Source organism: Drosophila mojavensis, unplaced genomic scaffold (assembly GCF_018153725.1).
Source record: "Drosophila mojavensis isolate 15081-1352.22 unplaced genomic scaffold, ASM1815372v1 contig_231, whole genome shotgun sequence".
NCBI lineage: Eukaryota > Metazoa > Arthropoda > Insecta > Diptera > Drosophilidae > Drosophila > Drosophila mojavensis.
In genome coordinates this window covers 2,641,389-2,665,320 of record NW_025318772.1, presented here as the reverse complement: position 1 = coordinate 2,665,320, position 23,932 = coordinate 2,641,389, and the positions used below count along the sequence as shown (strand labels likewise).

General features: G+C 37.9%; 1 protein-coding gene and 1 long non-coding RNA gene across 4 annotated transcripts in view; both read right to left on the bottom strand.

The window, feature by feature from the left end:
• The window catches only part of LOC6574734 (tyrosine-protein phosphatase 99A), a 130,074-nt gene extending 120,649 nt beyond the window's left edge, over positions 1-9,425 (bottom strand). For all 3 annotated transcript variants that reach the window (XM_044008116.1, XM_044008117.1, XM_044008118.1), the window contains exon 1: positions 9,040-9,425. In XM_044008116.1, coding sequence (XP_043864051.1) covers positions 9,040-9,163 — 124 coding nt within the window. In that variant the 5' untranslated portion in view covers positions 9,164-9,425. The remainder of the gene's footprint in view (positions 1-9,039) is intronic.
• Positions 9,426-9,475: 50 nt separating this feature from the next.
• Positions 9,476-19,644, bottom strand: LOC122757022. The gene is made up of 2 exons (XR_006356915.1): positions 19,193-19,644; positions 9,476-9,559 (listed from the first exon to the last, which is right to left on the bottom strand). It is a non-coding gene; the product is annotated as an uncharacterized LOC122757022 (long non-coding RNA).
• Between the last annotated feature and the right edge of the window lie 4,288 nt (positions 19,645-23,932).

The following is a 23,932-nucleotide window of genomic DNA, read 5'->3' as shown; positions in this document are numbered from 1 at the left end:
CACTTAAATTTGCATGCCTTGTGCATAGCCCATCCACACATGGTCCGTTCAAGGCTCTGACCCCGATTGGAGAGATTCATTTGGCTGAGCAGTACGAATTGTCGGCACTTGGGCAAAGGACATTGATAACCGATTAGCCAATCCTGCTCTGTTTCATGCATTTATAGAGAACTCAATTTTGAAGAGTTCTCCGGTTCTCTCGGGGCAACGTGTCAAACGCATTGTAGGCATAATCCTCTCATGGCCCTGGCTAAGGTTGGGCAACGTGCTGCTGATTCGGTCAGTGCTCGAACTCCCTCACGCATTGGATGTACGAGTTGATTTGAGTCCAGTTGCAGTTGCAGCTGGCACTGTCTGTTGCATGCAACACATGGAAAGCTCTGCTTGAGCGACAGCTCCACTTGCAACAGCAACTAGCTGAGCTACGTTTGAGGCTTGCACAGGCTGGCGTTGGTGGGGACAGGAGACGCCTAATAAACCCATCCTGGTAAGCCTAATAAACTAAACGCCAGCCCAAGACAAGCAGGACGAGTAATTTAGAGACGCCGAGCAAGGGCCAAGTCTAGCGGAAGCGGAAATTGTCGCTGGCTACAACAAACACTAGACAATTCTTTTCTTCACTTTTGTTGTAGATGTTGTTGTTGTTGTAGCTGTTGCTGTGTTGGCCAGAAATTGGATTTATGTGCTTCGTTAGTAAATTGGTTTTGATAGGCGCCACGTCACAAGGCGGCACAACTTTTGGGCATCCTGCCAACTGCAGAAGGCGTTGGCATTGACAGTGCCATAGAAATGCCCAGAGGAAGTGGCAAAAATATGACAAAATAGCCAAAAAAAAATAATTTAATTAAATTGAAAGCCAAAATTTAAGAAAAATATTTATATTAAATAGCATAAAATATATACTAAACATATTTCTCGAGGTTATACATAAATGTTAAATGCTAATTCATTTGCCTGCTCAGCCGCTATCAAATAATTGTCTCACAAATTACCCAAAGTGCCCACTGTGCCTGCAGCAGCAACTGTGCTGCTAGCTATTTGTGCTGCCACAAACTCAGCTGCGGCCGTTTGTCCGGATGCTGCACAACTTTTTAAGCAGCTTGCTTTAATTTCTCCTGCTGTCACATGATCTCTCCGGCTCGGCACTACGGACTACCGGACCACCGAGCCACCGGGCCAACGGGCTCCGTCCGCTCTCCTTTCGCTCTCCGGGCGGATTGCACAAGTTTAGCAGGCAGCTGCGAGGCGCGTCCAAAGCCTGTGAAATGTTTTTATGCGAATTTTATTACATTTGGCACGGCGGCGGAGGCGGAGGCAGCTTAAGACCTTGGCCCCTTGGCACAGCCGGGCAATGTTCATTATTGACTTTTCGCGCATGAATGTTGAAATCAGCTTGAGGCATTTCAATTTTGGCCAAGTTTGAAGTTTTTATGCAGCGCTCGCTTCATTTTTTTTTTTTTTTTTTTTTTTTTCATTTGGTGTTTATAATTTGCGTAGCAAATTGAGCGCCCCAAATGGGGAGCAGCACAGAGAGCAAGAGAAAGGGAGAGAGAGAATAAGAGAAAGACAGATATGAAATTGCGATATGGCAGTTGATGCTGTAACTGATGTAGATAAAGTGCCCAAAGGCAACTGATTTATGTGCGGGCTCTGATCAGGGCAGGAGGCGGCAGCGGGAGACAAGACAAAGCCTCAAAAGTCTACGGCACAGCGGCGACGGAGACGGCGACGGCGATGGCCATTCAACTGCAGGGATTAATGAGCCGCTGTGTAGCAAAACCACATTGGGATTTTTGAGGCCTGTCCATGTCCAGTTGACATCGTGTTGCTGGCTGATTTTTGTTTTCATTTTCGTTTTTTTTTTTATCTGCTATGCCATAGACAACATTTGCAGTGCTTTGCATGTCAAGCGGATGGAGAGCAAAAAATGAGAAGGATGCAAGAGGCCAGCCGCAGGCCACAGGCAGACAGCCCAAGTCCGACAGGATGTGCTTTCTGCCAAACTGTCTGCTGCTCGCTGAATATGTGTGTATATGTGTGTGTGAGGGTGTGTGTGTGTGTGTGTGTGTGCCTGGGCGGTGGCAAAAATTAAATTATGACAGCAAATGAACAAGCGACTATGAGCACGGCCACAGGACACGAGCCTAGCCGGCTGCTGTGTGCCTGCTGAAGCCGGATACGCTGAGCCGCTGCCGTTACGCTGCCTAATAATGAAATACATGAATTTTGTAGACAATAATCGCAGCGGCTTAGCTGGGATTATAATAGGCACTCGCAGGCGCCAGCAGAAGCCGAAGCAGTGGCAGTGGCAACGGCAACGGCAACGGCAGCAGCAGCAACTTAGGCAGCTAGGATAATGAGGCAGGTGAGCACCTCTTGTGGCATGTTCGCTGTGGCGGCATTTGTGGCGATGTTTAAAGCTGAGCCGTTAGAGCGCTCGAGGATGGAATTCATTTATAAGGGCCAACATTTGTCAGCTTGAAAGTTTTACAAGCGAGCACGGCCTTAGCCTGGCTTAAATGTCGTAAGTGCCTAACGGTTGAGTTAGATTTAGAATCCATTCTTTGTATGTGTATCAAATAAATATATAGCCTCAGCCTGAGCAGATGTTAATCAGCTCAATTTAGACGCTGTAAGGTAAGTGAGGCCTAGTAAGGCCTAGTTGTTAACGTGATGCAATGCCAGATTAGAAGTAGGTCATACAGAGACCCTAATGACACTATCCTTATACAAGGGATTTGCATTGTACAAGCTAAACATTTACCAAAGATAATTAATTCATTCACATTTATTCCTGCTTTAGTTAGTGGAATCTTATATCAAGGTATTTATTGTTTTTACTCGACTGAAGCTAATGCAAAATTTATCTTACAATTTGATTATTATTTTTACTTCACTTACTCACATTTTAATTGAATATTAAATCAATTTAATTCATATAAATTTATTCAGTTATTCCTAGGTCTTTTCCTTTTTCTGCAGCCATAAATATGTCGATTCAGACGAATTGCATAAATTCGTGTCGAAATTCATTTGTGTTTATCACGCAGCATTTTAATTGAAATATTTTATTAAAGCTTTAATCGAAGATGCATATTTGTTGATTCTATCTTGTTGCATTTGCTGTGGCAATATTTATTCACCGATGTGCCAAGCGGACTGCAGTCGAAATTATAAATATTTATTATCATAATTTTCTAATCGATTGTTGTTTATTTATTTAAGCTGGGCGTGCAAAGGAAAACTTTGTGAACAAATATTCAATTCAATTAGGGTGCCTAATGATCCACATGGAAAAACAATTTATTTGCTTCAATAACAACCAAATAACAACAACAATAAACAGTAAACAATAATAAATATGTGCAACAAGATTTACATGCATTTTTAGCCACACAGTTTTCCCTCTGGACTAATTTTCCGCTTTTCCAACCATTCAACTGGCCGAACGCATATTTTAGCATTTCTCTAGTTTTGCGGATAATTTTCAATTCATTTCGAAAAGTTTCTAAAGACAAACTGAAACCAGGTTTTAGGTCACAAAGAGAGCAAATTTTCACTCTGAATTTACATATATTTCTATACGTAAATAAATTCATTTTAATTGCAATCAAATATTATCGAAAAGTTAGCATAAATTAATTTTCTTCTCGATTTTTCTACGAATTTCATTAGTTCACAGCTTTCACAAACTGAATTTTGGATTTTTAATTTCGTTTTGTTTTCATTTTCGTTTTGCCTTTTTTTTAGATTTCGAATTTCCTTTGAACTTGCTTGTCGTATAATTAAATTTCTTTTCTTTACTATTCGCTGCTGCGAAAGCTTTTACACTTATTTAGTTTTTCCTTAAGCCGTCAAAATAAAATGCTTTGAACTCCTATTAAAAGACATTTATAGCTGCCAATCAAGGAATTTGAGTCATTTCACAGCTATTGAAGCGATGCGAATTTGAAATGCTCTTACCTATCTGTCGACATACCACAAAAAATTCTTGAACTAAACGTATATTTTATAAATTTGCAATATTAACAGAGTGTATATTTACATATATTTTGTTGCGGTTGCTTTGAGTTAGTTCAGCGATGCGAAACTTGTTCATAAATGTGGCTTAGACTCGCAACTGTCTCAACGAAAAGTCAAAGCCAATTTATGTAATTGTTTTTAGCATCGTTTTGCAGCTGCTGCCTGTCTCTGCCGCTGGCTGTGGCTGTGGCTGTGGCAAGTGCAAATTTGCTGAAGGGGCGCAATGAATCTAATAAAGAAATTACGCCAGACAGCGATGCTGCCAAGGACAACGCCATGCTTAAATGTGATCCCAGCTAAAACAAAAAGCAGCACAAGCATATACATATATATATATACTTATATACATGCATACAACAATTGTTTGTTATTGTTGTTGTTGTTTGTGTTGATGTCGCCAATTGTTTGGCTTTAACATAATGAGCTGAATATAAAGTACGTCTGATGGTAGGCCATAAAAATTGTTTATACTTAGGAGACGCATGAATAATTTAAAATGAAATCATTAGCTAGGGATCTGTGTCACTATGTGTGTGTGTGCCGTTGTGTATGTGTGAGTACTCTAACAGTTGCTGTGGCTCATTAAATGCTCGATTTATCAATTTGGCAGCTAATGCTAGTTACCTTTGACCTAGTCCTAAAGACATAAACATGCAGATATAAATAGCCATGTCCTAGTCGCACCTCCTGCTCCCGCCAACCTCCACCACCTGCCACGTGCTGATGAAATGAAAAGAAAAACTTGCTGGCACAAAGTTTTGTTTTGTTCTGCTGCTGAATGGAAGCAGCTAGAGCAGGGGCTGAAACATTATTATTTTATTTTTTTTTTTTTTTTTTTTTTTTTATATATACTTAGCTTTGCTGACAACTTGAGCCAAATTGACAGAGATCGAATAACTGTCTTGAATGCTTGCTACATTTTGTGTTAGCTGGCGAAAATCCGTGGCAAAAAAAAAAAAAAAAATATGCGAAAAAATTCGTAGAAAAACTAGAAAAATAAATATATAGAAAATCCAACACAAATGCCAAAGAAATTTCAATGAAAATGTTTTTATACTCGAGCCACATATGATGCCTATGGGCTGTGGAACAATGGGCTTGATTTTCAAATTTTTAATGCATATTTTTTTAGATATGTGATATGTTACCACAAGAACAACGATTTACAAATTCCGCAGAGATTAAAAAAAACTATGAAACTTTAAAAGCTGCCTAATAATATTTCCATTAGAGGTATTTATTTGATGCAAATAGCTGTCTCATCCATAGAAAGAGAAGAGAGACGTTTATTAAATTAGCTCTATACACCTAATAAATATGAGTATAATAGTAGTAATTGAATTAAACCTATCATTTACTCATTATAAGTCCATTGATATCTACGCTAATAATTCCCTTAAGTAAAAGTGAAATCCTAACTTTATGGCGCATCCTTTCTGGCTAGGGCCTATGCCAGCTTTATATACACTCAATTAGTTGCCCATTCGACGTCCACTTAATTGTAGGCAATTAGGGCATGGCCATAAAGTGTTTTTCGCTCGCAGCTGGAATTGCACATGCTGCATGAATTGTGCAACATTTTTGGGGCAAAAGTTTTGCATCAATTTTCTTGCACTTAACCAGAAACATGCAACAACTGCAGAAATCTGAAATGCTAAAGTGTGCCACTTATCGGGCATATTTTATGCGACTGCATTTGCTGTTGCTGTTGCTGTTGCTGCTGCAAGCTGTTGTTGCCTGCCAGCAAAGTTACAAGAACAACAACAGCAACAACAACAACAACAGCGACGCGCACATCAATAAAACGAAAATTACGGCAAACTGTCGCAACAAGCGAAGGGCAGGGGTTGTGGCAAGGGTCTCGGCGCTGTTGGGGTGCAGAGGGGGGCTTGTTTACCTATCGATGGGCGTGGCGGTGCCACCACGGCGGCAATGGCAACGGCGTCGGCTGCTGCGCGCAGTGAAAACAATCGAAATTATAGCAAACAAGCGCGTAAACTTTACGCTTTCAATGCTGCACGAGCGTATGTGTGTGTGTGTGTGTGTGAAAGCATACGCCTGGCTGCAGTTCCATAGTAGTTGCTGTTGTTGTTGCGGCGGGGCTGCGGTGGTTGGCACTCGACAGCGTCATTTAAATTGCGCGACAAAAAGTGTTGCACAACTGCCAGCCTAATGCCAATACACACAAACACACATAGACACACACACACACACACACACGCACATGCAAATTTCAGAGTTGTAAGCGTGTGTGTGTGCGTGTGTATTCTTTTTATCTGCGCATTACTGTTGCCCCTCCTGCCGCCCCTCCTGATGCCATGCAAATTCTCTCATTTGTGTGCACAAATATCGTAGCATACTTTTTAGGGGCCAGCCACAACAAAATGTGTGTCAACAATGGTTGTTGTTGTTGTTGTTGTTGGTGTTATTGTTTTTGTTATTGTGGGTTTTCGGCTTTGATCATGGCAAATGCCAACTACTTTTTTTTCTGTACGGACAACAAACTAATGTGCGCCTTTTCGAGTGCGTCCAGGCAGATAAAACTGCAATTAGCCATGCGAAGGCTGTTTTGATATCCCTTTGCCGTTGCCCCGCCCTCTGGCATGGAGGCTTCGCCTTAAACGGCGTTTACCAACACGTTTATTGTGTGTTTGCATAGGCCAAAGCCGTGCTAGTTGTGCGACCATAATTACATGTAAATTAGAACCACATGTACAAAACGCTTCATTTATGAATATATGAATGCGGTTAATTAGACCGCAGCACATAGCCTTGCGGCCTCACTCTCCCTGTCTGCCCCTCTCCCTCTCTTTCCCTCTCCCTCTCTTTCTCCCTCTCTCTTTGACTCCCTGTTTCTCTCTCTCTGCTTCTAATCGAAACCCTTATTTCGAGCAAACGTGTTTTCAAGTCATGTAATTATATTTAATTATTTTTTATAAAAAACACACAATCATTGACTTTAACAGGAACTTTTACACATACACACACATATATATGTGCATTTGCTTGTTTGTTATGTTGGGTTGGACTGCAGAAGGTACAGTTCATTAGCGTTCATGACATTGCGAGGCGGACAGAGAGGAAACCTTTCGTAATACTAATTAATACGAAAATATAACGTGTACCCATGGATATGACCCAAATCCAATAAAGTATAATTAAGTGAGCTAACGCGTGAGCATGCTCAGCCCAGAAGTACCCTGTAAATGAAGAGTAGTACTTCCAAGAATAAGTCCATTAGATGTGCATAATTATAGAAAACAAACAAATTAGAAAGACTGTATTGAGGCAAGTGTGTATGCTATATACGAAATGTGTTCAAAATGGCCTGAAGTATGTTTATATATAGAAATAGGAGCAAAAAATCAATAAATATTTATGAATAATACATAAACAATTTCAAGTTGGCAAACCTAAAGAGAATGTCAGCTGGAAATTGTGGGCCGATGAAGCTGTAATTACCCCAACTGTAGATTATAATAAAGCTTAGGGCACATCAAAATATTTAAAAAATCGAAGAAAATGAATTTAAACAAGTAAGAAGGCTCCAGTCGAGACTGCTCGACTAGGAGATACCCTGAACCCTCAAAGCTGATATTCTAATCATTCTGGACTTCTTTTATGCATACATACATACACATGCACTTATAAGCACGGGCTCTGCTAACTGCGCAGCTAGCAGCGACTGCGCTTGGGCTGCGCAGCAGTGTGAGCAATATTATGAGAATTTATTTGTTGAATAATTTCTATTGTAGACATACGATCTTAAAGAAACTTTCAGAGCGTAATCATATGGTTAAAATGTGTGTACATTCCAAAGCACAAGTCTCTAGTACTTGAAATGCGTTTTTTACAAATTGGGGGCGAATGGGGCGTGGTATCCAAAATCTGTAAATTACAAAATCTTTGTATCCATTAACTTTATACACAACGCAAATTTGAAGCCTTCAGGTCTAAAAGTGTTCAAATTAGGCTGAAAAAACCAAGTCGATTTTCCGATTATTCTCGATAAAAAAGTTATCGGATTAGTTATCGAAAAAATAAAGCAAACTCGTACTGCCTATGGTATACACGAGTATGCATGCCAAATTTCAGCTCTCTAGCTCTTATATCTTCTGAGATCCTTTTGCTCATACGGACGGACGGACGGACGGACAGACGGACAGGGCTATATCGACTCAGCTCGTCGTCCTGATCAAGAATATATATACTTTATGGGGTCTGCGATGATTCCTTCTGCCTGTTACATACTTTTCACAAAACCATTATACCCTGATTTCCCATTTTCAATGGGTTCAGGGTATAAAAAAATAAAAATAAATAAAATAAAATAAGAATATTAAAAAAATAAATAAATAAATTTAAAAAAAAATGACAATTATTACCTTAACTGTTATCAATGAAAACCTCTGGTTATATACAGATCTAACATAAAGCTAGCTTTAGTAGAAAGAAATTTGAGTTACATTAACCAGTATGTAAAAAATTTCATTCGGATAGTATAGTAGTAGTGCAATATTACCTATATAAACATAATGCAATTTTAATTTTTAAATATAATTTATTATATAAATAAATTATATATTAATACTATCCAAATCCTCAATCTTTTAAAACTCCAGCCTTTATATAATTTGAATCTTTCCATTAATATTTATATATTTTTAATCTACACTAAACACCCCCGCATACCCTCTAAAAACTCGAAAGCTTGCAGGGTATGGGCGCACGAAGAAGACGCTGAAGGGTTGTCAATTTGCATTTCTTGCGCAGCTCTCACTTATTTTAGCCAATTTGTGAAATGTGTCCACATTGCGTTTTCATTGCATTAAAAATTCCATTAGCTGGAAACTGTGTGCATTAATAAAGGCCACAAAGAAAAAGTGGAAAATGAAAATGAAAGAAAAAAGAGCTCATGGAATATTTTCCAACAGAGACCGATAGAAATGTGGCTAAGAAAATGGAAATACTGAAGAAGAAGAAGAAGAAGTGCAAATCGTGTTTTGTTCAACTCACCGAAAATTCGTCCAGCTTCGATGGATGGCATTGTTGATGTTGTTGTCGTTATCAGCAGCCAGACAAAGCCATAAATAATGAGTCCAAGATGATTTCTCGATTTCACCGATATGCGCAGCGTCATTTTGTGGGCGTGGCTTTTGCGGCTGTTGCTGCTGTTTCAATTTGTATCCTTTTCTATATATTTATCTCTTTCTGAAAGCAAATGCTTTGCGGTGGTTTACGTTGCGTGATTTTTTTTTTTTTTTTTTAAATTTTTTTTTCTTATTTTTAATGGTATTTGGATGGGTTTTAGTTTTCGCCCATGGGTTATTCAATTGAATTATATTTTTGTTTACTTTCGTTGGCCAATTTGTTACTCTCTCTTTCTCTTGTTACGCTTTCTCTTTCTCTCTCTCTCTGTCTCCTTCTCTCTCTGCCTCGCTTAATGTTTTTACTAGTTTTTTATTTATACTTTTGAATTTTCAATTTAAACTGTTTACATGCAGAGTCGAAGCCTCAGGTTATCATTTTATTGAAGCTGTAAAATGGAAAAGAATGTTTATTTTCATTGTGCCAATATTTGATTATTAGCTGCTGAAAAGATTGCAAGAGTTTTATTTATGTTTTCGAAATTGATTAGTGAAAGCTATATTTATCTACTAAGAGAAATTCATGTTGACTTTCAATGTGCGTAAATATGGAGGCATGGAATATTTGCGCACTCTAATTTAATGAATTGAAAGGATTTAAGTACAGGAGTAATGTGTAAGGATTTTATACAATAATAAAGAGTGTACTGTATATGCACAGGATAGTTTTCTGAGACTCGAATAGTTTAAAGGAGACTATTATATACACACGTTCATTTCAGATTTTTCTTCTCGAATGCACGAGCCAATTTCTAATTCCATATAAAAAATATATATATGAAAATGCCAAATTTCTGCTCGAATTCGTTCGCTTGCAAAATGGGCTAGCAGCCCTTTTGGCCGTCAATAAATAATGCCCCAAAGGGAACTGCAAATGCGCCAACAAAAAACGAGTTTCCAACTGTGTGCGCCTGTCATTTTCGAGCTGCGGTTGCAGAATTAACCAGGAGATGTCAAGTTGAAGCAGCAGGGAGCATAAACACAACACACACACATAGACATAGAGAGACTGAGAGTGAGATTGAGAGAGGTCTGTGTGTGTATGTGTGGGTTATAAAAGTTATATGTGCAAAATGAATTTGGCTTTTTTATAACAAGAACTCGGCGCACTCGGAAGTCTGACAGCATAAAATGAAGTGAAATCTCCGCTGGTGGTGCCCAGTGAACTAATGGAGCTGGGCCGAGGTGGTGCGGCGCTGCAGCGGCTACAGCAGCATAAAAGCAGCGTAGGATGCGCCAACATAAAAGTGAAATTCGCAACAGCAGCAGCAGCAGCAGCAACAACAACGACAACAACAACAGCAGCAGCAACATTGAACCGCAGCTGAGGGTTGCACATTTAATGCGACAACAGTTACAACATGTGGCAACAAATGGTGCTGTTTGCAATTGTTGTTGCTGCTGCAACTTGGCGTGTTGCCTTTTGACTATAAAAAGTGCAAACTGAGCAGTAAGCGCCTTAAAGCTGCCACTTTGATGCGGAACATGCTACACAGCTAGCAGCAACAGCAGCAGCACCAGCAACAAGCTTAACTACAGCTTGAACAACAACAGCAACAACATCACCTCTCTATCTCTCTCTCTCTCTCTCATACACACATGCCGTAAATGTTGTGGTTGCTTTTAAAAACTTTCATTTTAACGTTTGCACAGTTACAAAACTGAAACGAAAGTTTTCGCTGCACCTTTTAATTCTTTGCCCCCATTTGTGGCATGTTGCGTATGCCCCAAAACGCAAAGGCTGAGCAGGCCAACAGACGCTGTCATTGATACAGGAGCTGCTGCAGCATCCCACTTTTGCGATCAATTTAATTAATAAAGATTTCACCTCAACTTCAATTCAGCTCAAAGTTTTTTTTTAGGGCAACCCCAATGCTCAACCTCCAGGCCAGCTAAGAGCTTCTAGCTTAAGCACTGACAAGCGTTTCCCATACTTCTATATATATAGAGAGAAGAGCTACTATATAAAATATTTTAAAAATCTATAAACTATTAATTGGCTTGCAAAGACAAAGAATGTGGAAGAGGGTATACGAATCTAATCTAATCTGACTAGTCGAATTAATTGTTAAAGTTTGCCTGAAAAATTGCAGTAATATTTTATATTAAAATATAAATAAAATAAAATATTAAAAACATGTGTCACAAATTTCATTTCTACTTTATTTAGTTAACGGCAATGAGCTGTCTATGCATAATTATATTAAACTATAAAGTAGCTAACAAAAATTGGATTCTTATGCAGGCACACACAACTCATTTCTCTCTCAACTTAACTGCAAAGAAAAACACAAACAGTTTCAAGTGTTTTAATCATTATTTGTAAAATTGTGCTTTTTAACTTTTAATCAAAACTCTTAACTCTGTTGAATAATTAAAGCTTACGAGAACTTTTTTGTTGGCAAATATTTTTTATTGAATATATCAACTCTTGAAAAAATGTAAGTTTTTTAAATATGGTTGTAGCTCGACAGCATAACAAATATTAAAATAAAAACTATATATACAAATATTTGTATATATTTATTTGTATATATAAAAACACTTTAATAGAAATATATGTATATTTACATGCGCCAGGGCTGCACTCGTATACAAGGTAATTATTTTGAACTAACAAAGGTTTCATGCACACACAATATAAGCTTGTTATCTATAAGCCCATTTGAAGAACCTTTATATTCAGTAGACTTTGTTACCAACTTTTGATGCATCTTTTGTCTTGTTACTCTGATGAACTGTTAGCATTGCAGGTTTTCAAATATCTGTTTTTATCTAAACTAACTATCAATCATTGAAAGAAAACCTGAAATATATTTGCTATTTTTATTGGTATTTGCAGAATATAATTTACATGTTCATTTTGCTTTTCCTGTTGTAGAGTCCACAACTCGAATTTACTTTTAATATTTGCCAACAAGTTTCCTTTGCCTGTGCCTTTAAAATAAAACACTTTCATATAGAAAATTTCATATTGCAGCCCGTTTGGCTTTCAAATGAAAATGCAGCAAGTTTTTGGGATAAACAAATTGTTGTTCCACACGTTGATTTATGTGTTATTACTACATATTCTCCCTTTTCACTTTTGTTGCTCTCAGTTCTGTTCGGGCTGCTGTTGCTGTCTGCACGAAGCTGGTAATTAAAGTTTTTTCTTACATTTCTCTCATTGCATATACAATATATATTGTGTGTTAATATATATATGTATGTTTATAGACGTAGCTACACATCTGACTGTCCGCACATGGAACATAAAAACATTTTCGGGTAAATAAGTTTTTGTGGCTATGCGTATATTATTTTGGACTTGAATCTGCCAGGAACATGCACAAGTGTGCATAGAGTAAAATTGTGAAATCCAACTCCCACTGCTGGCACACCCCTGTGCACACATTTATGTTCGGCTAACAATTGCTCCACAAAAATGCAAGCCCCTCACTCTGTGGCAGCAAACCCCATTTGTGTGCAGCTGCAATAAAGGTTATTCAAATGTTTTGTTTTCCACCTGACTTTTTAGTTTCTATTATCTCTCTTCTTTTTTTTTTTTTTTTTTTTTTTTTTTTTTGCGAATTCAGTGTGAATCCCGCTCAACATTTATTTGCCCTGTTGAACGTCATTAAAATGTTGTTAGTTACAGAGAATCAAGAGCAGGACTTAAGCTCGAAAGCAGAGATTATTGCGTTCAACACATTTGCCAACTGAATGGACAAAGAATTATTTCTGCTTCAGTGTTTACATTATTTTTAAAATAAATAAGCTGTTAGGCTTAACAGTATTATTAACTTGACTTGGAATTTTTATTGTCTCTATAGGCATGCGAAAGAAATGCTCTATGCAAAAAGCAAAGAAATGAGTAAGATGGAATTTTTAACATAGTAAATTGATAGACAAACTGTTTTTAAGTGGCTAAAAAATAAATGAACTAAAAGATATAAAATTCAAATATATAAAATGAATTTAAAAAATTTTTAATTACACATTTATTAACAAAAAATGTTTATAAAAAAAAACACATACACACACAAAAATTAAGTGAGCTGTAACTTTTGCAATAAATTGATTAAAAATAAAGTGTCCCATATAAATAAATAAAAAAATAAATAAATGAATGAATGAATGAATAAATAAATAAATAAATAAATAAATAAATAAATATATTAATAAATAAATAAATAAATAAATAACAACAAAATCCCTATTAATTATTAAATTAAATGAACTTCCAATGAATTTTACATATTTTCTGTGCCTTTTTTGTTTTATTTGATTTTCAGTATTTCTGAATAAATTCTAAATTTAATCATTAATTGATTTGATACTGAGAAGTCAAGAGAGCCAGAAATCCGTAAGTGGGGCTCGACTCCCAGTGCACTTCATTGTGTATAAACAACTCAGGATTCTACGGGGGCGAGTTCTTGGAAATAAAAGCCGAGAATTTCGAGTTGCTCAGAAACTTGTTCAAATGTTTCTCTGATTTGTAGGACGCTTTGAATGCCAACAATTTATTGTAATAAAACATGCACAATCAGGTTAAGCTTTCATCTCATTGTATTATATTATATATTATTCTATTGTAGAGCACATTCTATTCCATTCTTTTCTCCTCTGTTCAACTCAAGTTTTGCTCACTTGCCAGTAAACACCTTTAAGTTATAGTAAAATTCATCGAACAGCACACATCAGGGACACATTTCTTTACCGTTCACTATAATTATAACGTTGCTGTCTCACGATTGACTATGCTTTTAAATGAAATATGTATGGCAGACATATAATCGTTATATACATATAATCACTATATAGACGGCCCGTGTCTTTGACTGGGAGTAGGCGCTGCGTAAGCACCTGACACTTAACGAGCGTAGACGCCGTCTAATCCAAACAAAGACGCTGAAGCCCACTAATGGCTAATAGTAACATTTACAGTTGCGTTGCCGTTTGCCGTTAGCTGTTAGCCTCGCAGTGGACTCTCAGGGTGGAGTGTCTTGCCTGGAGTCGCCTAGCGCTAAGCACCTTAACGACTTGGGGCCAGCTCGAGCCTCATCAAGTGGTTGCCAACTGCTGCTGACCAACTCAACAAGTTAGCCTCCCCCTCACTCCAGCCGCACTCTTTTGGCCCAGCTAATGAGCAGTTGTCGATGCAGCAAAGCAAAGCAATTAAACTGCCAGCGAACATTTCAGTTCAGCATTTTCTTTCTATTCCACAAAAGTAACTGCTGAAGGGTTGACAGCCGGAGTTTAGACTTGGTGAGGCGGGGCAGGGCCGAGCAAGTGGACAAGAAATCCCCGAGTAAATAGTTCAGATGTCACTAGCCGATTTGCAGTTATGACAAAACGAAACAGCGTTTCGCGCAGTGTAGAAAAATGCAACCGAATGCTACTGTTGGAGCTGACAGAACTTGAACTTAAATTGCGCAGGTTGTTAATGAATAGCAACGAGCAGATGGGGCTAACGGCAGGCAGCTGACACTTGCCACTGGGCAGGTGCAGGGGCATGGGCAGGGGCAGGTGTAGGTGCTGGGCGGGGCAAGCAGAAATATGGCTGAGCTAGCGGCAAGGACTCGGCTACATAAAGTAAGCAACAATATTACACGAAATATGCAAAGGACAAGCAGCAACAGCAACGGCAACAACTGGGAGAGCAACAACTGTTGCTGTTGCAGCTTGTAATTTACTGCTTATTTACGTTGAAATAAAAAATGAATTAAGCCAGCGGAAATGGAGGAAGAAGCAAAGTGAAAGCTGAGCGGGGCGCGGCGCAATGAAGTTGCATAAATAAATAATGCAAAAAAAAAAGAAGAGGAAGAAGAAGAGAATAAATTTGCTGCGAATAAGCATCTGATATAAATGAAAAGCTTTGACATGTCGCAAATGCACGCGAATAAATAGTGAAGTTTTTATCCCTTTCCGCTTCAGCTGCACAAGAGCGATAATTAGAGCTAGGTAAAGAAGAAGAAGAAGAATTGGCCAAAGGGCACAGCACAGACCAAGAATTCTTTATAATGATTTACGTTGATTTGCAAGAAATATAAAGTAAATGTGAAAATAAAAAATTAAATAAAATAATATAGTTATTTCAATTGGCTTGGTGGTTGAAGTCATATTTTAAAAATTTGTCATATTTTATATTGAAAATTATTTTCATACAAAATTACTCTAGCAAATCTGCTTTGATTTATGAAACAAATTATTTTTAAAATATATCAGTGATCTGGTTCAGAAAATATCTTAAAAATAAGAAAATCATATTCCATTAATGAAAACAAAAATTTTATATTAAGAAACTATAAGACAAAATTCATTTTCATATTCAATTAATAGGCAATACTTTTATATAAATATACTAAATTGCATTTTTTTAAGTGCCAAATTTTCAAATGAAATAATAACCATATTTAAAATTTTTTCATATAGACATAACAAAAAAAAAAAAAAAACACACGAAAAGATCTGATATAATTTAGTCTTTATATCTAGTCTCAAAAATATACAAAAGCTGAAAAAAAAAAAATAAATAAATAAATAAATAAATAAATAAATATTGTCATCGCTTTAATAAATTTAAAATGATTTCAGTTGAAAATATATCTAAAATATATTTTTAAGCAAAAGCAAATAGTCTTTAAATCATTTGACAGCATAACATTCCCTATTAATTTTCTTTGGAAAATAAATAAAATAGATTTCTCCTCTTTAAATTTACATTCTATTTCATTTGATATTATTTTTACTGGTAACATTTCACTATTAGAATATATTGAACTATTTATTTTGTATTCGCAATTTCTTGGAATTTTCTATTTTCATTTATTTTTACTCCCATTTGGTATTTATTAAAATGTGATTTACAGAGAATAATAAAAACTCCTATATATATAAATATATATATATATTTTTTTTTCAAACGTATATTTTACTGCCTTTTAAATACTCTTGTATGATTTTCTTAAATATTTTTTTCTATATTGTTATTCAACAAACAAATTTCACTTATTTTCACTCACATTAACCGTTTTTCTGAAACAGTTTTGAAACACAGTTTTATAGATGTATTATTTTTATCTATATTTTAACAATAATTTAAAACATTTTTCTCTTGCAGCTAAAATGTTAGACAAAAAAAAAAAAAAAAAAAAAAATTACTTTCGCTAAAAATAATTCATCAAGAATTTTGATTGCTGAGAAACAAACTTAATTCCAATGAAAATTACACAGGTTGCACGCACACACACACACACACACACACTGATACACACACTGTTACAGAAGACTACAAGAGCCACTGAAATTCAAAGGCGAGCAACAAAAGCCGCGTGTCAACGTTATGTTGCAAGCATTTGTCTGTAGCTGCTGCAGCGCTGACTGCAGCTTATGATGCCACACGTTGCACAATGAATAGCAACACGCAGCTCAAGTGCAGCTGGAGCTGCAGCTTTTCTCAAGTATCGAAGCAGCCGCAGCCGCAGCCGCAGCAGGTGTTGCCACATAAGGAGAAAGAAAATGCACACACGCACACAAATGCAATTGTAATTGCTGCAAGTGCAGGCCACAATGGCCGCCTGTGCCGCAAGATGCGGCATGTAGTTTTTGGTATTTGTCTGCGCTACAGTTGTTGCATGCCACTCACACAAACCTAATGGCTAAGCGTGCCGTAAACCGAGCTTAGCTGCCCAACAAAATAAATGAAAGAAGAGGCGAAGGAGAAGGAGGAGGAGTAGGAGGAGTCGAAGGAGAAGGAGAACGAATAGAAATGAGCAGAAAAGAAAGTAAAGCAGCTAATTTGGTTGCACAGCCGGTCAACCACTCATCTCTGGTACATGCTCCATACCAGATGCCGCATGCCACATGCCACATGCTGCATGCCGCATGCCCCTTTGGCTCGTACTTGGCCGCTGCTCAAGTACAGGCAGCGCCGTGCGTTGGCTTACAATGAATTTATTATTTGCTGATGTTTGCTATTTGGGGCACGTGCCACAAATTTTAAAATACTCATAGTTGTGCGCCGGACGTGGCACACTTGAGCCAAAAATATGCCCTACACAGAGAGCGAGAGAGACAGAGAGAGAGAGAGAGAGATGTGTGTGTGTGGCATCTTTGGCTTTGCCTTCAACTTAGTTTTTTTTTTTTTTAATATTATTTTTGTGCTTGGCTGCGTTTGTTGACAAACATTTTTTGCTGTTGCCCACTTTTCTTGCTGCTGTTGTTGTTGCTGTTGAGTGGGGCAAACAACAAATGAGGCAATCGAGCAGCAGGCCATTGGGGCAACGGTCAGTGGCAACAACAACAACAACAACAACAACAACAGCAGCAGCCGCAGCAGCAGCAGCAAAAACAACAACACGAAATCAGCGCAAATTCAGTGGCAAAGTAAATAAATTTTCTTTTAGTTTGCTTTCACTGGCTGCCGCACAGAGCCTGCCACAAGCCCCCAGCCCACATGCCCCAAGCCGCATGCCTCCTGCTGCCATTTAGAGCCACGAAATGTCTTAAGTCGCTGGCGGCTTTTATTGCCCCCAAAACGAAATGGCCAAGCATAAAAAAAAAAAAACAACTGGCCAATGAGCAACATTAAAAAACGCACATGACGAACATTTCATACCCTAGAAAAGCAGCCGATGGGGTATGCAAATGTGATGCCTATATAGCAGTAATTTTAAGAGAGAGAGGAGAGATTTATAGCTATCGTTGCCTGAGTAGGTAGATCCGAGTTAAGCTGTCGATATTAGACTCATTCGATATATATCATATACAATCGATTTATATAATTTTTATACCGATTGCCCGACTGACGGAAGCCCACATTAACTGTCTCTCTCGCTCTACTCTGTCAGCTCTCGCCCACTCTTTCACTCTACATGCACTTGTTACAACTTGCACATCCGCACGCATATGCCCATTTGCAGGGTATTCAAATATTTAGAGCAATTGACTGAGCTGCTGTTGCCATTGCCGAGAAGAAGCGAATGAAATTAAGAAAAATGGTCGCAAAGGGTTCGCTTAGTGTTTGTTAAATGGCACATGAAACGTTGATCGAGGTCCTTTTTCGACTCATTGTGTGTGCGTGTGCGTGTGTGTGTGTGCTTGTGCGTTAAGGTTTGCCATTAGAATTCGGCCTGAGCGCCTTTTGCGAAAGTTTTCAAAGTCGTTTTGCAAATGCCAAAACAATTCTTTCGGTTAAGCAAAAGCGCCAACAGCCCACACTAATTAAACTAATTAATTGAAAGGCGTTCACGCTGCTGGGCGTGGCAGGGCTTTATCAAGTTTAGAACTTTTAACTTAAGCTAAAAAGAAAAATATGTCCAAAGTTTTTTTTTCCCCGTTTTAAATAATTAATTTGATTGTAAGATTTTGTGGCCCAAAGCCAAAAATTTTCTTAAGCTTTGTGCAAATTTTACTAAAATTTTTTATTATTACTTTTTTTTTTTAATTCTAAATTATATTATTTGTGTTTTTTTAAGCTTTGTTTAATATTATTATTTTTTTTTATTATTACATTTTATATTTATGTATTTTATATTAAATTTCCTTAAGATGTTTTCTTTAGTTTTTTGCATAAATTTTAAAATAAGATTTTCGTAACTTAAAATAATTTGCCTTTTTCCTCATTTTTGGTTTACTATTCAGATATAAAAAAAAAAAAAATATTCCAAACTTTTTTGGTGTAAGATCCATTTAAGCTCAGATCTAGTTGCAATTCTCTTTTGTTTTGAGCATCAACTTTCATTCAAGTTTAGGCGTCAAATGCCAAAGGGGGCGTGGCGCGAAACGCTTTGGGCGCTTTGCATAAATGCGAAATTATTTGCATTTGCGGCGAGGCCCCGAAAAGAAATTTGATTGTGTACAGGAATATGCAACGCCAAAAATTTGCATGCCTCAAAAGTGTGGCATGCCCCGAAGGGTTGCGGTATGTGCAAATGGTGGAATTAGGTGGTTGAGGGGTTGGGTTGTTGGGTTGTTGGGGGGCTGTAGGTGCGGTGCAGTGAGTTATGTTTTAGTGCAAATTGTGGGTCAGTTGTAGGCACCTTTTCGTTGTTGGCTGTTGTTGCACTTGTTGGCCGCTTATTGGGCTGCTGCCGCTTGCTGCAGCCGGTGGCTGCCACACGAACGGAACACTAAATAAAACATTAATTACACACTTGACTTTTATTATTTCAACACTCGCCTTTGGCGTTTTTCAGAATATTTTAATTTTCTTCTTATTTATTTTATTTTATTTTTTCAATTTCCTTTTGTGTTTAATTTGTTGGCATGGAAAAGCGATTGAAACACGGCTGAAGCGTTCAGCGTTGGGAACGCGCGCACACGCGACGCGAACGCACGAGGTCCGTCAGCGGCTGCGGACACATCCTTACGAGCGCACAACAAACACGAGACTGAAGCTTCTTCGTTTTTTGCGCCAATAAATTCTCAACTCAATCAGCGGGCAGCGACGCGCCGCTTCGTGTCGCCGTTGCCGAAGTGCTCGGCAGTCAACCCACCACGCGCAGCCGAAGTGGCTGGCGTTAGCCGTTCGGGTAATGCCTTGGACATTTCGGTCGCCAATAAGAGAGTCAAATGGGCACTCCGAAACTCACCCCACGCAGCGTCTACAAATGCTGCTGATAAGCCAACAACTGATAAGAGGTTGTCCTTCTCTTTGCTCACGACCTACGAAACCAACGAGAGCGGTCCAATTGAAATTGGAATGGCGTTCAGCAAGTATTCTATTGGTGTAGAAAGTATTAAATAAACTTAAAGTGTTATAAAAATAAAAGATAAAACGATTAGATTAAATTTAATTATATTAATCGCGATTTTATTATTATTACTTTTTTTAAAGTAAGTGATGCAAATATTTGCCATATATATTTTTAATGTCCATATATTATATATTCAACAGGAACTTCAATTAACAAAAAAAATATATTAAAACTTATTAAAAAATATTTCAGTTAATAACAGCTCATATCATACTGCACACCTGTTGTCATGGCGCAAATACTTGTTAAGAGCGTTCTAAAGGCTGAACCGCAATGCTAAACTCAACAGAAGATAAAACGATTTTTGACTAACATAACAAGCCTAATCCCAAAGCAAATGTTTTTAACAGCAACAAGGAAACTATGCTGGGTTAACATTTCGAAAATCAAATAAGAAGTTAACAAGCAAACAAGCTCGTCCTGCCAAAACAGTCCATTAGCATAGTTCTATCAGCTGCTGTAACTGTACTGCAAACTGCGAAAGTCGCATAAAAAGGAAATATGCATACAAGCAGGCGCTGTTCGACTCTGTTGAAAACGAAAATTCCCCTTCACATTTTACACTCGCTGCCAACAGAGAGCATAGTTAACAGCTGTTGCTGCTAACAGCTCAAAAAACTACCCCTTGAACAGAACAGTTTACTTTCAATGCTAAAGATAACATAGTAGTTCGACTGGGGAACAGACTGCGAAACGCTAACAGCAATTCGAATTTCGAAGGAAAGTTAACAGCCATTGTTATTGGCAGCACACTTGCCCCCTCATAAAGTATAGCAGGACGAATGATATAACAGAAAGCCGAAAGCTAACAGCAACTCGAATTTCGATGCGAAGTTAACAGCAGATGCTATTGGCAGTACACTTGCCCCTTTATACAGTACAGTAGGACGTAGCTAGAATGTTATAACAGATAGCGGAACGCTAACAGTGATTCGAATTTCGAAGTGAAGTAACAGCAAATGCTATTGGCCGTACACTTTCCCCCGTCGTACATATGTAACTAAGCTAAAATGCTATGTCATGCCATGACATGCTATGTTATGTTAATATTGGAAACTTCGAATTGTCTTGGGGTAGAATAAAATTCAATTGACTTTACATTGCTCTGTAAACTAGATAGGTATTTAACAGATATGTAGCAATATTTATTTGCCAGCAAAGTTGCTGCTATTTTTGACTTTCTTAACAGCTCACTTACGTTGACTGAGCACTAAACAGATTTGTGTTCAGCACTTGACTTCTATAGCTGTTGCTAATCAAGCAATATTTAACATGGCCAAACACTTGTTAGATTAATGCTAACTGTTTGATGGCGATCACAAATACCAATCCCATCCTCCCCCTCCTTCTCCTTACCCAACCACTGCACTATGGTCAGAAAGTCGGATTTTTTTGGCATAAAGTCCAATTTTAATGTTAGAGCCTTGAAATTTGGTACATATTTTTGCTAAATTTTTATAGAATTTCGGATTTTTTTTTTTTTTAATTGGCCCATGTCTTCACCCACCTGCCCTAGTACATTAAAAAATTTTATTAAAAATTTTTTTTTTAATACATTTTTTTATTCTTCCTCGTTGTCAGTCAGTCAGATTCGTGATCTAAATTAGAATCCGAATCTGAATTTTCCGGATCGGAATTAATAGTTTTCTGGGTCGGCGGAGATACTGCCTTTAGAAGATATATGACATCTTGTGGAAGATTTTTCTTTTTAATTCGATTTTGTCTTTTATTCAGACATATTCTTTTTATTTTGCGGATCTGATGAATCCATTGCTCTATAAAACACATCAGCCATGGTGTTTAGTCGGCTATTTTTTCTTGCATGTGATTTTCTGTCACTTTTGTAATATTTGTTCCGAGCTTCTGAAGCATTTTCACCTAAACATCCAACCGGAACTAAGGATGAGTTCATAATTTGCCAGCTGTGTACTAATATTTTGTGGACAGTCGGAGACATTGGGTACCAAGGATATATACTTAAGTACATTGAAAATGTGCTCTTACAAAATTCCTTAGATTTGTCAACATCTACAGAATAGTGAGACGAAATGGTAATCAAAATAAAAAAGAAATTGTGTAGAAGGGCTTGATCAAAGTTTGTTACTGATGAAAACAAAAGGGTATTAGAGAAGGCTCTTCTGGCTGTGTTTCCGTCATTACTATTGCCACTACCGTTTTGCTTGGGCATGTTTATATGGAGACCCATTTGTTTCCACATCATGTCTTGAATATTCTTTTTTCGAGACATTACTTCCATTTTGTCAGCCTGCTTAATATGCCACTTTCGAATTTCGAGCCTATATGACACATTTAGGACGAATTCAAAAAAAAGAATCCAGGCATGCAATGGACTCGCGCCATATTGAAGACTTTCAGGTCTTGGTGCAAAGTTTCCTGAATAAAAATTTGTGGTTTCCAGAAGCTCTGTTGCCTTAAATCTTTGCAACATTCGATTGCACTGCGGCAAATATTTTTTGACGTGATTCAGAAAAATCCTGATTTTTTCAGTAAATATATCCACCTGAGCAGCACTGAGATCAGATTTCTTTACTTTTCCCATTACCCATATGATAAGTGCACTATCATCGCGCTTGTTGTTGTCCCAAACTTCCAGCAACGTTAAGCGCCGAAACTCATATTTGGCTGCAACATGTTAATTTATTCAAAAAGGAACAAAAAGGGGCAGAGGAAACTTATTAATTCCGAATATATAAACATTAATCTTGAACATGTCGTTTTTAGTTGCGCGCTCAAGCGCGCTCAGAACAAGTAATACACCACGAAACACGGCTCTGTTTGTTAAATTTCACCAACAACAATTGCACATACACAGCTAAACATTCACAATCTTGACAAACTAACACTGAACATTAATTTTAAATACGTGTGCTTTTACTTTCCATGATTAAAATATTCTTTTTCTTTAAACAATCACGCTCAAAACAATGACAAAGCTTAATAAATTTTAACGTTGCATACCGATAATTTAAGCTTGCATTGAAACAGCTGACTTTAGTTGCGCGTTAAATTTAAATGACTAATTTGAAAAATTTTTTTAAAACGTTTTTTTCTTATCTAATGTGTCTATAATCAAGAAATAAGTTAAATTTTCAGTTATGAATACATAAAAAAAAATGACTTTATGCCAAAATATCAGACTTTTTGACCATAGTGCACTGTAGCCCTACCTCTGCCACAATTTAATTGCAATGAGCTGCAAACATTTAAACTGAAATGTGTTTTACACCCATCGTCAGCGCTGTTAAACGCTGCAGCAGCCCTCGCCCCCTAAGCCCATGGCCAATCGCTTGTTGGCAGTCATGTTAAACAGACATGTTGCTGTTGTTGTTGTTGCTGTTGTTGGAGTAGCAGTTGTAACCGCTGTCAACGCCCCTGTAGGCCAAGTCGACGGACAAAAAGTCAACCCCTAACTGAAGACGCCGTCAATTATGGCAACAAATTTTAAATTGCAAAAAATTGCAATGAGGCCAGACCAAGGGCTGATTGCTAGCTATTAAGGGTGAGCAGAGAGGGCGAGGGGCGAGAGATGGTCGGCTAGCGGGGTGTTGGCATCAGGCGTAACCGAAACTAATTCGCAACAAGCGCAATAAAAATTATGAACAATAGCGGAAATTAAGCATGCCAAGAAGCCAGACGGCTGAGAGCGTAGATAGCAATAGATATACATATATAGAGGGTATATGGGTATGGAGTAATGCAGCTGGATCTGCAGGGGATGCATGGAACGGTACAGTGAGCACACGGCACGCGGACAAAGTGATACTTGTGGCTGGATTCACTTGCGATTGCATTGACAGCACATCGAAATGCCAGCCAAAGCGTAACGAATATGTGGAACACAGCAGAGGAGACGAGGAGATAGTGAGTGAGCGAGAGAGGGAGAGAGGAGGCATAGGTTATGTGTGTAGCTGGTACTGTGAACACCGTGATTGGCGACTGCTCGACATGCAACACTTTCGCTGCAATGGCAAATGCCCGACCTGATGCCCGTTAGGGCCAAAG